The sequence below is a fragment of the Nanorana parkeri genome, unplaced genomic scaffold, assembly GCF_000935625.1.
Source record: "Nanorana parkeri isolate BGI_ZX_2015 unplaced genomic scaffold, ASM93562v1 scaffold2660, whole genome shotgun sequence".
NCBI classification, from domain to species: domain Eukaryota; kingdom Metazoa; phylum Chordata; class Amphibia; order Anura; family Dicroglossidae; genus Nanorana; species Nanorana parkeri.
Genome location: NW_017308928.1, coordinates 27,446 through 40,044, shown reverse-complemented (window position 1 = coordinate 40,044; position 12,599 = coordinate 27,446). Strand labels below are relative to the sequence as shown.

The 12,599-nt window shown below is 49.7% G+C and overlaps 1 protein-coding gene across 1 annotated transcript in view; it reads left to right on the top strand.

Annotated features, from left to right (window-relative positions):
* MTRR (5-methyltetrahydrofolate-homocysteine methyltransferase reductase) overlaps window positions 1–12,599 on the top strand; it is a 27,050-nt gene that overhangs the window by 12,188 nt on the left and 2,263 nt on the right. Inside the window, 7 exon segments of the mRNA XM_018573987.1 lie at window positions 1,848–2,001; window positions 2,890–2,978; window positions 4,687–4,867; window positions 6,850–6,892; window positions 7,638–7,824; window positions 10,699–10,821; window positions 11,623–11,711. Of these exon segments, the coding sequence (XP_018429489.1) occupies window positions 1,848–2,001; window positions 2,890–2,978; window positions 4,687–4,867; window positions 6,850–6,892; window positions 7,638–7,824; window positions 10,699–10,821; window positions 11,623–11,711 (866 nt within the window).

Here is a 12,599-nt window from a genome sequence, read left to right as displayed (position 1 = left end):
GTTTTCTCAAATTTGACAGCAAAAGTTGAAATAGGCTTTAAAGCAATGGCTAGCTTTACCAATTGCTTACCCTGATCTTCTTTTACGGCTCATACACTGATCATTTTTCCTTTTTTGCCACACGGGCGTTGCCAAACAACATGGATTTGGGAATGCTGGGCTATTGTATTCTGATAGTCAGAATACAAGAAGATAATAATAAGTTGCTTGAAGAAGAACACATACTGTCGCTCACTCACTTTCCGATCATCTCCCTGCAGAGAGCGGTGACTGTCAGTCACCAATCCCCATAGGAATATACCCCCTATCCTCTCCGATCCTCCAGCGCTGACTGGCAGAACGGACATGGGGGGGGGCGGGTACAGTTGGCTCTTCCTCTAGATAGGCAGAGCCAGCTGTCACTCATGCAGCTGGGCGGATCTCGACATCGATGTCGGGATCCGCTCTAGCTGCGGCGTCTCAGTATACCGCGAGCTGTAGCTCCCTATATACTGAGCTTAGGGTAACGGGAGGACGCTAGTTTGTGTCCTTCTGTTACCCTAAGGAGAACTATGGGGAAAAGCCTTAACCCCATAGTCCTACTTTAAGGCATCAGCATACCTAGACATTTTGGACAATTTCATGCTCCCAACTTTGTGGGAGGAGTTTGGGGACGGCCCCTTCCTGTTCCAACATGACTGCGCACCAGTGCACAAAGCAAGGTCCATAAAGACATGGATGGGGGAGTTTGGGGTGGAGAAACCTGACTGACCACAACCCCATAGAACACCTTTGGGCTGAATTAGAGGCGGAGACTGCGAGCCCGGCCTCCTCCCCCAACATCAGCACCTGACCTCACAAATGGTCCAACATTCCCATAGACACACTCCTAAACCTTGTGGACGCCTTCCCAGAAGAGTTGAAGCTGTTATAGCGGCAAAGGGCGGAGCCAACCCAATACTGAACCCTACGGACTAAGACTGGGATGCCATTAAAGTTCATGTGTGTGTAAAGGCGTCCCAATACTTTTGGCAATATAGTGTATCTCCGGGTCATCTTCATAGACTTGCCCATAGAAAGTTGTATGCACAACACCTCCTATTTATCTTTTATCATCAGGAAGTTGCCGAGCCAACAGAGGTGAGTCCGATCCCGGGACGATTCCTCTCTGCAGAATTTCCAAAGAACTCTGAGTCACGCCAGCTGCGGTGTGAGAAAGTCAATATAATGGCGGCACTCGATGGAGCCGATCCAGTACCTGGCAGAGACAAAACACGAGTCTTCGTCCATTGATTTTAATATCCGTCATCCATGATTGGACATAAATGTAGTTTATTTTACATCCATATTCGGGGGGGGGAGGGGTAATATGAAACATGGTCAGATCACACACATAATTATTATTATTACAGGAGAACTATGGGTTTCCCCATAGTTCTCCTTAGGTCTCATACGCAGGGCGGTCTCTACACTTTGCACCACCTGAGGGTGAGGGGCGTTGCTCCTGGAGGTGCACGATCTCGGGGAAGAAGGGGGGCAGTTTGGTGTTAAAGGGGAGCACTGGTGGTGCATGTTGCCAGGGAAGCAATGTTACCAGCAGTGGCGTCACAAGGGGGGTGCGGCCCGCACACGGGTGCCACCATTGACGTCTCGGCGGGGTGACACTCGGTGCCCGCTCGGGGTGTCCCCCAGCCTCAGGACGCCCCTGGTTACCAGGGAGGCATGAAAGTGGTGCATGTTACCGAGGGGGGGGGGCCCTGGCTCCAGCTCTGTCCGGCGCACCAGCGAGGTACATGCATCACTAAACACCGCTGGTACGAAGGTCGAGTCGCCTCTGAAATTCTCTGTTTTATGCGTTTACCTGACAGCGTACGGATGTGAACCTCCAGCCAGGAGACTCCTTCTATGTTATCTGCCCGAATCCCCCCGAGGAGGTCGGCGAGCTCCTGAATAAGCTGGGACTGGCTGAGAAGAGGAGGTGTCGGGTCTGCATGGCTGTTAAAACCGGAACAAAGAAAAGAGGTGAGCCACATTGTGGGCGCGGCCTGTCGTGTGGACGGGATTCAAAGCTCAACTCCCGGATCAGCAGATGTAGTTCTCATAGAAGAGTTATGTGTGATTGTTCTGCAATATTGGTGAGCTTTGTGTATTTCTTCCAGATCTGTGCAGTAATCCAGTGTGAGACTTGGAGCTTCCTGTAATAAAGACCGGTCACTGCTGCTTTCTCTCCTTGTGCAGGGTGACTGGTCTTGTCTCCGCCCCCTCCTGTAATAAAGACTGCTCACTGCTGCTCTCTCTCCTTGTGCAGGGTGACTGGTCTTGTCTCCGCCCCCTCCTGTAATAAAGACTGCTCACTGCTGCTCTCTCTCCTTGTGCAGGGTGACTGGTCTTGTCTCCGCCCCCTCCTGTAATAAAGACTGCTCACTGCTGCTCTCTCTCCTTGTGCAGGGTGACTGGTCTTGTCTCCGCCCCCTCCTGTAATAAAGACTGCTCACTGCTGCTCTCTCTCCTTGTGCAGGGTGACTGGTCTTGTCTCCGCCCCCTCCTGTAATAAAGACTGCTCACTGCTGCTCTCTCTCCTTGTGCAGGGTGACTGGTCTTGTCTCCGCCCCCTCCTGTAATAAAGACTGCTCACTGCTGCTCTCTCTCCTTGTGCAGGGTGACTGGTCTTGTCTCCGCCCCCTCCTGTAATAAAGACTGATCACTGCTGCTCTCTCTACTTATGCAGGGTGACTGGTCTTGTCTCCGCCACCTCTAGTGGTCCTCTGCAGGCAGCCTGTAGTGGGTGGAGCCTGCTGTGGTCGGTGATGACCTGTGTTTAGAAATAACTGACACTTCCTGTTCTTCGTCCTCCAGATCGGTGAGGAGTTGGATGGATCCGGATTTTATTTTCTCTTTTCTTTCTCTCAGGAGCCGCGGTGCCAGATTATATTCCACAAAAATGTTCTGTGGAGTTCATGTTGACGTGGAGCCTCGAAATCAGAGCGACCCCCAAAAAGGTGCGCCGCGTTCCCATCGGAGTGTATCTAAACCTGAGAAAATTTCCTATATTGAGTCTTCCCGTCACCTGATGTGCGGCCCCATCTATACTTGGCAAGCGTTTTTGCCCATTTTTACCTAAGCACTTCCTGTCCTAGGGTGACAACACTCGCTCACTGTACTTTATGTAGGAGCAGTGTAGTCACTTTTAGGACAGGAACTGTTTTAGAACTACACCCCTCCCTCTCATTTCTATAAGATGGGAAGGGTGTTCCTCGGTTCCAACACACTTCCTGTCTCAGAGTGGAAATGCTGCTACTCCCTAGATACAGTTGGTCAGTGAGCGTTGTCACCCTAAGACAGGAAACCCCATGTCTTGGAGATGAGGGAGGAGTTCCACAGTTCTAAAACACTTCCTGTTCGAGGGTGACAACACTCACTGTACTGTATCTATGGAGGGGTAGTGCAGTCACCCTAGAACAGGAAGTGTGTTAGATCTATGGAATACTTCCCCCTCTCCTTATCTCTGTAGCATGGGGGAGGTACTCCACTGTTCTAACACACTTCCTGCCCTAGGGTGACAACGCTGCTCTTCCATGGATACAGTGCTGGGTGCATTGTCATCTTAAGACAGGAAGCTCCCCGGTCATAGAGGTTAGGAGAGGGGGAGGTGTTCCACAATTCTAACACACTTCCTGTCTTCGGGTGACAGTGCTGTTGCTCCTCCCTACATATAGTACAGTCAGTGAGCGTTGTCTTCCTGTCTTAGGGTGACAATGCTCACTCAATGTACTGTATCTATGGTGGAGCAGCGTTGTCACTGTAGGACAGGAAGTGTTTTAGAACTATGGAACACCTCCCCCTCTATATCATGGGAGGTGTTCCACAGTCCTAACACACTCCCTGTCCTACAGTGACAATGCTGCTCATCCATCGATACAATATGGTGAATGAGCGTTGTCACTCTATGACAGGAAGTGTTTTAGAACTGTGCAAACACCTCCCTCATCTCCGTGACATGGGGGGTTTCCTGTCTTGGGGTGACAACGCTAACTCACCGTACTGTATCTGGGGAGGAACAGTGCTTGTCACCCTAGGACAAGAAGCGTTTTAGAACTGTGCAACACCTCCCACTCTCTCCTTATCTCTGACATGGGGGGAGGTATTCCACAATTCTCACGCAGGGTGACCAGCACTGTTCCTCCCCATATATAGTGCAGTAAGTGAGCGTTGTCACCCTAACAGGGGAAACCTCCATGTCCTAGAGATGAATGTGCTAGAACTATGGAACCCCTCCTCTCCTCATCTCCATAGCATGGGGGGTGGGGGGTTCTGTACTCTACAGAGGGAAGATGGGCAGAGGGCACAGGATACAGGACAGCATTGTATTTCTGGCGGGATCAGCGGGTATTGTTTGCACTTCTTAAACCTAAATACCAAAACTGACCAAAAGTACCCCAAAAACGGGAATTTACATTTCGGGGTTCACGTACTGTAGACTCGTGTTGTCACGCGTTCCGGATTCTGGCCGTAGACGTGACCGCTATGTGGCTGGGGGCGGCCGTCCAATTACAGTTGGGTTAATCTGGTGACGGTCTCACCGTACCGCCGTGTGAAGTCTCCGGGGACGGTGTGGAGCTCACCGCGCGGTTTTCCGATGTTCTTTTGGCTCCTCCCCCCTGACCACGTTCTGGAAGATTTACCCTCCGATTGTTCTTTACTCCGCAGGCCTTCATCCGAGCTTTGGTGGAGCACACCACTGATGCCGGGGAGCGGCGAAGGCTCCAGGAGCTGTGCAGCAAGCAAGGCGGGTCGGACTATAACCGCTTTGTCCGCGACCTCTCGGCCAGCCTCCTTGACCTCCTCCATGCCTTTCCAAGCTGCAGGCCTCCGATGGCGTTACTGATAGGTACGTGGACGTGAGTGACCTGAAATGAGGAGAGGGCCTCAAAGCCGCCATTCAGAGATGGAGAGGACTGAGATACCCAATGCTTGCCGGGATGATGGTCTGTGTTATACTGGTAATGGTTGCTGAGGTTAGGGGCTGATTTATAAATCTTCCGCCCAGCGAATAGCTTGGTGAAGGCCGTTCGCACAGCGCTGCCGCCACTAGGTGGCGCTGAGGAGCATAGAAAATGCCAGTGCTCCTCATGTTCATCCAGTGTTGGTAGTCCTGTCCGAATGTCACCACCACTAGGTGGCGCTGAGGTGCATAGGAAATTTCAGTGCTCTTCAGCTAGTGGTGGTAGTGCTGTCCAAATGTCGCCACCACCGCTAGATTGCGCTGAGGTGCATAGGACTTTCCAGTGCTCCTCAGCTTCACCTAGTGGTGGTAGTGCAATCCAAATGTCGCCACCACCACTAAATGGGGCATGGGAAATTCCAGTTCTCCTCAGCTTCATCTACTGGTGGAAGTGCCGTGCAAATGTCACCACCAGCTCTAGGTGGCACAGAGGAGCATAGGACTTTTTCTGATGCTCCTCTGCTTCCTCTAGTGGTGGTAGTGTCGTCCGAATGTTGCCACCACCGCTAGATGGCGCTGAGGAGCATAGGACTTTGCTGGGCTCCTTAGCTTCATCTAGTGGTGGTAGTGCGTCCAAATGTCACCACCAGTTCTAGGTGGCGCTGAGGAGCATAAGACTTTCCAATGCTACTCTGCTTCCTCTAGTGGTGGTAGTGTCTTGCGAATGTCAACCAGTGGTGCATGCTGGTATAAGGTACATAGACTGGAGGGATTTGCCATGTGCTCAGACCAGCCGTGACCAGACATGGCATAGGGCTGGGTACTCTTCAGCGTGGCCCCCAGTTTAGGCCTAGGGTTGGGCACAGGCTGGAGTGAGGGGAAGGTTTCCCTGAGGTCTCCAACATGGAGGAGGTCTGTGTTGCTGTTAGAGGAAGAGAACCGGGACCAATGCAGGCTCTAGAAGTATCCTGGAACTAAGTGGACTTGAGGAGCATGGTCGGTGTCTTTCCTGTGTTCAGGATCTGTATCCATCCTTCCTGTCTGCTACATCAGTTGCTGTCCGCTGTCTCCCAAGTGGATCTACACTGATATACCTACAAGGTCTGGTGAGTCAGGAGCTCTTGTCCGTTACCTCTGAAAGCTTGGAACCCCCCGCATACTCCTCTCTCCCCAGAGAAGATGTTCAATAAAACGTTATTCAGCATTATACTACTGGAGTGGACGTCAGTTTGTGGGCACCAGAAGAAGGGCGGCAGAAGAAGGGCGGTTAGTGCTAATGGGTGGGCAGCTGAAGAACATACCCTAGACCAGGGGTGCCCACAAGGTCGATCGCGATCTACCAATCGATCGCATAGTGATCACTGGTAGATCGCAATGTCCCCTCCTCCTGCCCGTGGGGCTTCTCTGGATCCCCGCTGCTCTCCCCATATGTATGCAGCGGGGATCCGAGAAGAAGGGAAGAAGCCGCTGTAGGCGGGGGGGCGGTAGACGCAGCCGCTGTCACAGAACTAAGGCCGAGCGGTGAGTAGAGAGAGAGAGAGAGATGCCACGCCAGGTTCTGACAGCCGGCGCCTCTCTCTCCCCTCACCGATCGGCCTTAGTTCTGTGACATCGGCTCCGCCCCCTCCCCCCCCCCGTGGCTGAAGTGCTTCTTTCACTTCTCGGATCCCTCGCTGCCTCTGCCCGGGCAATCAGCAGCTCCTTCGGGGTTGAGCACTACATACTATTTTCAGGTTGAAGGTTTCAGCTTGCTGACCTAGTGATCACGTTATTTGGAACCGCTCTGATTGGTTCCCAATTGTTAGTGGGGACTGAATCTGTCAGTGACAGCCGGGAAGAGGTTATGGAAGTACATATGAAATACAAGAACCTGTTGGATGTTGATGTCTATGCTCAAATTTTATTTTATTTTATTTTTTCCCCTCTAGAACATCTCCCTAAATTACAGGCCCGGCCGTACTCCGCTGCCAGGTGAGCCATACGCTGTATTTACAGGAAGTAATATCATATAGTCTAAAGGCTGCTGTATTGGCTTTGTATGTTCTGTGTTTTGCCGCCGCCATGTTTGGTGAAAATAAAAACCCAGAAAGACGATTGTAAAAATCTGGGGATGTGTACAGTATATAACACATTCGCAGAGCTGGTCGCCTTGCGAACCTCATTATGTCCACTAGTTGGAGCTGAGGAGCTCTCTTAACAATGCAACCCTTACATTGGTGGTCAGTGGGAAGAATGCTCCTTACATTGGTGGTCAGTGGGAAGAATGCTCCTTACATTGGGGGTCAGTGGGAAGAATGCTCCTTACATTGGGGGTCAGTGGGAAGAATGCTCCTTACATTGGGGGTCAGTGGGAAGAATGCTCCTTACATTGGGGGTCAGTGGGGAGAATGTAACGCTTACAGTGGCGGTCGGAATGCCACCCTTGTAGACATCAAAAAGATAATTGGTGTCATGCTCCTGGCTTTGCCCTGTGTCATTGGTAATGGAACTATGGCGGCACTATCAAATGGGAGGTCCATCAGCCACAGCTCATGGAACTCCTAACAACCTCTGGAGGAACCGTGGTTAGGAAAGCCTACTTCAGATGATACCACTAACTGACGGAGTCCTTCAAGTTGTCAGGTCTGATTCCAGAGATTCCACGTATCAGACTGAGGAGAACATGTTGAATTTGGATCACATGCCTGTACATCATTGTCGTCTTTTCCTCTTCCAGCTCCAACTTATTTTGTCCCGGAAAGCTGCGTTTTGTGTTCAATGTTGTGGAGTTTGCCCCGTGTGAGCAAAGCCCGGCGCCCAGAAGAGGAGTGTGCACTGGCTGGCTCGCCAAACTCGTGAGTGGATCTGTGGGAAAGTCGATATCTACGGTGCAACGTTTCAATGAGGACAAGGCCGCACCTCAGGTAGGTCATGGGGGCAGATCTCTACATATGTGAAGTGATGCAAAACAAAGCTCCACCTCTCATGATCCATCGGACCTGCCGAAAATAGACTGCAAACAATTGTAAACCCTCCCATGGGGCTTCCAAGCCCACCATACAGCTAAAAGTTCGGAAGAATCTTCGGGGCTGGTTGGCTGCCCTTTGACATGGTGTGCATATAATAGAGGGGGGACCTGACATTCTGAGGATAAGTTTAACCATTTCCAGCGGGTTCACGTAAATACACGTCCTCCGCTGAAAGTGGGTATACCAAGAACACAGCTTCTTGGTACCGTTTCAAACAGCCGGCAAATGCCGTTAATGTACAAGTGATCCGGCATCTGTACAGACATCGGATTGCTTGTTTGGTTCAGCATTGTGTGTGTGCGTGTGTCCCACCGCCACCGGTGCCGCCGCCGGCTTCCCGGGCTCCACTGTTCCCCCGTGTGAGCCCCGGGACCGGCGCGAAGGGTCTCCTATGATCGGAGGAGAGAAGCCGCTGATCTCTCCTCTGATCACTGGACCCGGAAGTGATGTGGATTACATCGCTTCCAGTGTCACTTGTAAAAGTTTAAAGTAACAGATGAAAAATTAAATAAAATGCAAAAACATTTTTTTTAAAGTCCCCCGCCCCCCCAACGTGCACACACATACAACGCAAACACACGTTGGATGCGTCTATGTGCAAAACGAAAAATTGTGCCACACATGTTACATATCGCTAGGAACATCGGACTGAGAGCAATAATTGTAGGCCCACCAATCACTGGTAACACTGAACTGATGAGCAGTAGAAGCGTTTAAAGCGTTGCCTATGGGACATTTTGGTTATTGTAGTTTTTTGCGGCTTCACAGACGCACGCAATTCTAAGGCTTGACATGTCTGGTATCTATTTACCAGGCATGACCCCCGTCTTTTATATTTTACCATAACATTTGGGCATTATACTCTGATTCTGTGCACTAAATTTTATTTTAGTGTATTTTATCCTAAAAATACCGGTTTGATAAACATTTGCGATAATACTGTGCGACATAAGATATTGCAACTAGCGTTTTTTTATTATACAGGGCCTCCGCTTTCAGAACATAGATCATTGTTTGGGGGTCTGAAGCGGTTTTCTAGCCAAACATTCTGATTTTATCATGTGTGTGCAAATGTAAGAAATTGCTCCGGGCAGCAAGTGGTTAATGTACAAACTAAACAGCAATTACAGCCTCAGTACCAATTCTTCTTAATGCAGCGTTCCATTCTCAGGTTGGCCACATTATTCATTTTAGATGGACGTTTTGGATTTTGGCACTCACAAATTAGATCTAATATTGGTAACATGATTGGTGTTCATCTTTGAATTGCTTTTGGTGGGAAAAGTTCAAGCATTAAGGCTATGTTAGGTTTAGAGGTTGGGTTGGGTTAAGTGTTGGGTTGGGTTAAGTGTTGGGTTGGGTTAAGTGTTGGGTTGGGTTAAGTGTTGGGTTGGGTTAAGTGTTGGGTTGGGTTAAGTGTTGGGTTGGGTTAAGGGTTGGGTTGGGTTAAGGGTTGGGTTAAGGGTTGGGTTGGGTTAAGGGTTGGGTTGGGTTAAGGGTTGGGGTAGGTTTAGGGCTTGCTTCAGGGTAAGTGTTTATATTAAGGTTTAGGGGATAAACAGGAAGCATGCGCAGACCTGGTAGGCATCCAACGGCCAACTGAAGGCAAGGCTGACAACGCTGCTGTGTTGGGTTGGGTTAAGTGTTGGGTTGGGTTAAGTGTTGGGTTGGGTTAAGTGTTGGGTTGGGTTAAGTGTTGGGTTGGGTTAAGTGTTGGGTTGGGTTAAGTGTTGGGTTGGGTTAAGTGTTGGGTTGGGTTAAGTGTTGGGTTGGGTTAAGTGTTGGGTTGGGTGAAGTGTTGGGTTGGGTTAAGTGTTGGGTTGGGTTAAGTGTTGGGTTGGGTTAAGTGTTGGGTTGGGTTAAGGGTTGGGTTGGGTTAAGGGTTGGGTTAAGGGTTGGGTTGGGTTAAGGGTTGGGTTGGGTTAAGGGTTGGGTTAGGTTTAGGGCTTCCTTCAGGGTAAGTGTTTATATTAAGGTTTAGGGGATAAACAGGAAGCATGCGCAGACCTGGTAGGCATCCAACGGCCAACTGAAGGCAAGGCTGACAACGCTGCTGCTAATTGCGAGGTAGCGGCTCAGTCTGAAACAGGAAGTGATGTTACTGGCAGGATCTCCGGGTGAAACTGTAAAGAGTGAGGTGTGGTGCCAAACATTTTTAGTTTACGTACACCTTAAAGGGTTCTTAACGTGTCAGCAGAACCTTCACATAGAAGTCAACAGCAACCAAACATAACCCCTTTTCTCGAGGTCTAAGGAGAATCACACTCTGTGAGCAATTTAATGTCTTGGGTGAGTCCTTCTGTGCAGTAGTTAAGGATGGGCTGGTGTCACTTTGTTGTTAATAAGGATATCCCAGAATACCCCAAACCGAAAACCTCCATACTAGATATTCAATGGAAACTCCCCTCCTATGGCAGCTGCTGTTTGGAAATCCCTTGGGTAGCAAAGGTGGTTCAGTACTCAGCAAGGCCGCACCTGAGACCGGAAGGGCACCAACTGGTCTCCTTCACCACTTGGCTGGCTCCATGAACACTCCGAGACCACATACCTGCCAACTTTCAGCCCTTTGGAACACATTAACAAAGATCGGCCTGGTCTTCTGAATTTTCTTCTAGGTTCGCTACAACCAACTTGTCCTACACAACTCCATAGGAACACCAATGGGGCAGATGTACTGGACATCTCTGGGGTGACTCTAGCTAGTGATAAGACGAGCTCATCTTTCGATGTACATTGCATTGTTATTCTTCTTCTTTTGTGTGATTTCAGATCTCCATTTTTAGCCGACCGTCCTCCTCCTTCCATTTGCCATCCGATACATCCGTCCCTATTGTGATGGTGGGGCCAGGAACTGGAGTTGCACCATTTATTGGATTTTTACAGCACAGGCAAGTGTACAGAATCCCAAATGTGGATTTTTTTGCTTAAAGCTGAAGTTTAATCTGCTTCTATTTTGCCATCTCTGCCTCCACCTTTCCCCTCCCATCTACATGCTAATAAAATGATTACATTGCTTTTGTTTTTTTTTTACATGGATTGGAAAAGGGCTAGAACCTTTGTCAGTTTTACTGCTTTCTGTGGCCCTGTTTAAGAGATTTCCCCTTACTTCCTGCCTTGGTGACAGTGTGACACTTGGACAGGTAGTGGGGGCTAATAAGGAATTTTGTTTTTATTAGGGATTCACTGATACCGATACTAGTATTGGTGCCGATACCTAGTATTTGGGCGTGTACTCGCCCAAATGCTACCGATGCCTATCCAGAATGACTCGCCCCCCCGGCTTCCTGATTGGCTGGAAAGCCATTTCCATGCTCCCTCGTCGAGCATGAAGCCAGCTTTCTGGCCAATTAGGAAGACGGACAGCGTGTAATGACTCGACGTCCAGCTTCCTGATTGGCCAGAAGGCCGGCTCTATGCTACCTTGTCACCTGGTGATGAGTGATCATGGAGGCGGCTAATTCGAGAAGCCGGGTGCTAAGTCATTACACGTCTCCCGGATTCCTTAATGGGACTTCCGGTATCAGCATTTGGTATCACGAGTACCGGAAAAAATATCTCGGCACGTGTACTTGATACCGAAATACCGGTATCGGTGCATCCCTAGTTTTTATAATGCGTCCGTTCTCGTTCACAGGATCCAACTGTTTCTATGTTGATCCCTTTTTATTCCTCTGATTGTCTTCATGCAGAGAGAAGCTTCGGCAGCAGGACCTGGACGGGCAGTTTGGAGAATCCTGGCTGTTCTTCGGGTGTCGCAGCCACAAGAAAGATTATCTGTTCCGGTAATGTTGAGGCCATTTGTCATGTTTGTCCGATGGTTAATGACGCCTCTAAGCTGCTTGCCACATAGACCGTGTATTAAATAAATGCCAAAGGTCACCATGATGAAAGCTCCAATCGTGTCCACTTATAATGTGCACTGCCTCTGCTCTTCTATTAACTAACAAGACCTCTTAAATATTGCGGCATTACATTAGAATGACTGTCAGACCTGAAATCCTGTGTGTGTGTGTGTGTGTGTGTGTGTCCATTGCACCCCCTGTCCCGGTGACACTCTGCAATCAGGGGGTGTCTGAATGTGAAAAATCTCTTTGCCACAAAATAACTTACAATTGACTTTGTAATGTAATCTTCTTCCACTTGTGTGGGAAAGGCAAAATCCACTGGGAGTGCAAGCACTGGCCACTTTAACCCTTTTGCCGCCACTGACGTATCTCCTACGTCAGCAGCAGAGCAGGCTTGTACACGAACGCAGTCAAAGCTGATCGTCGGCTTTCTAGTGAAGGCGATTGGTGGCTGTAAGGCTGGCTAAGCACTTCCACATGTGTGGCAACATGACACCCCCATACCCTGACTACCCCCCTCCATGTATCCCAGAATTGCAGCCCTTCCTGTTTGCCCGGGACAGCCATGGCAGCAGTATGGGGAACCAGTGAACATGACAGTGGATTCCAAACTAATTTTATATACGCAGAGAAGATCTCATTGGTGGAGTGTTCCGGATAAAGTTTCCCCTCGAGTCCCGTAGCTTTTTCCTGTCTCCTATCTTTCATGAGGTCACCCCTGCACTGTGCTAATGCTTCTTCTTGTTAGATTCTGGATTCTCTGCGTTCCCAGGATCCCACCAGAAGGATTGTGGTGCCCCCTCTGCTGTTCGGAAGTCGGGGGTA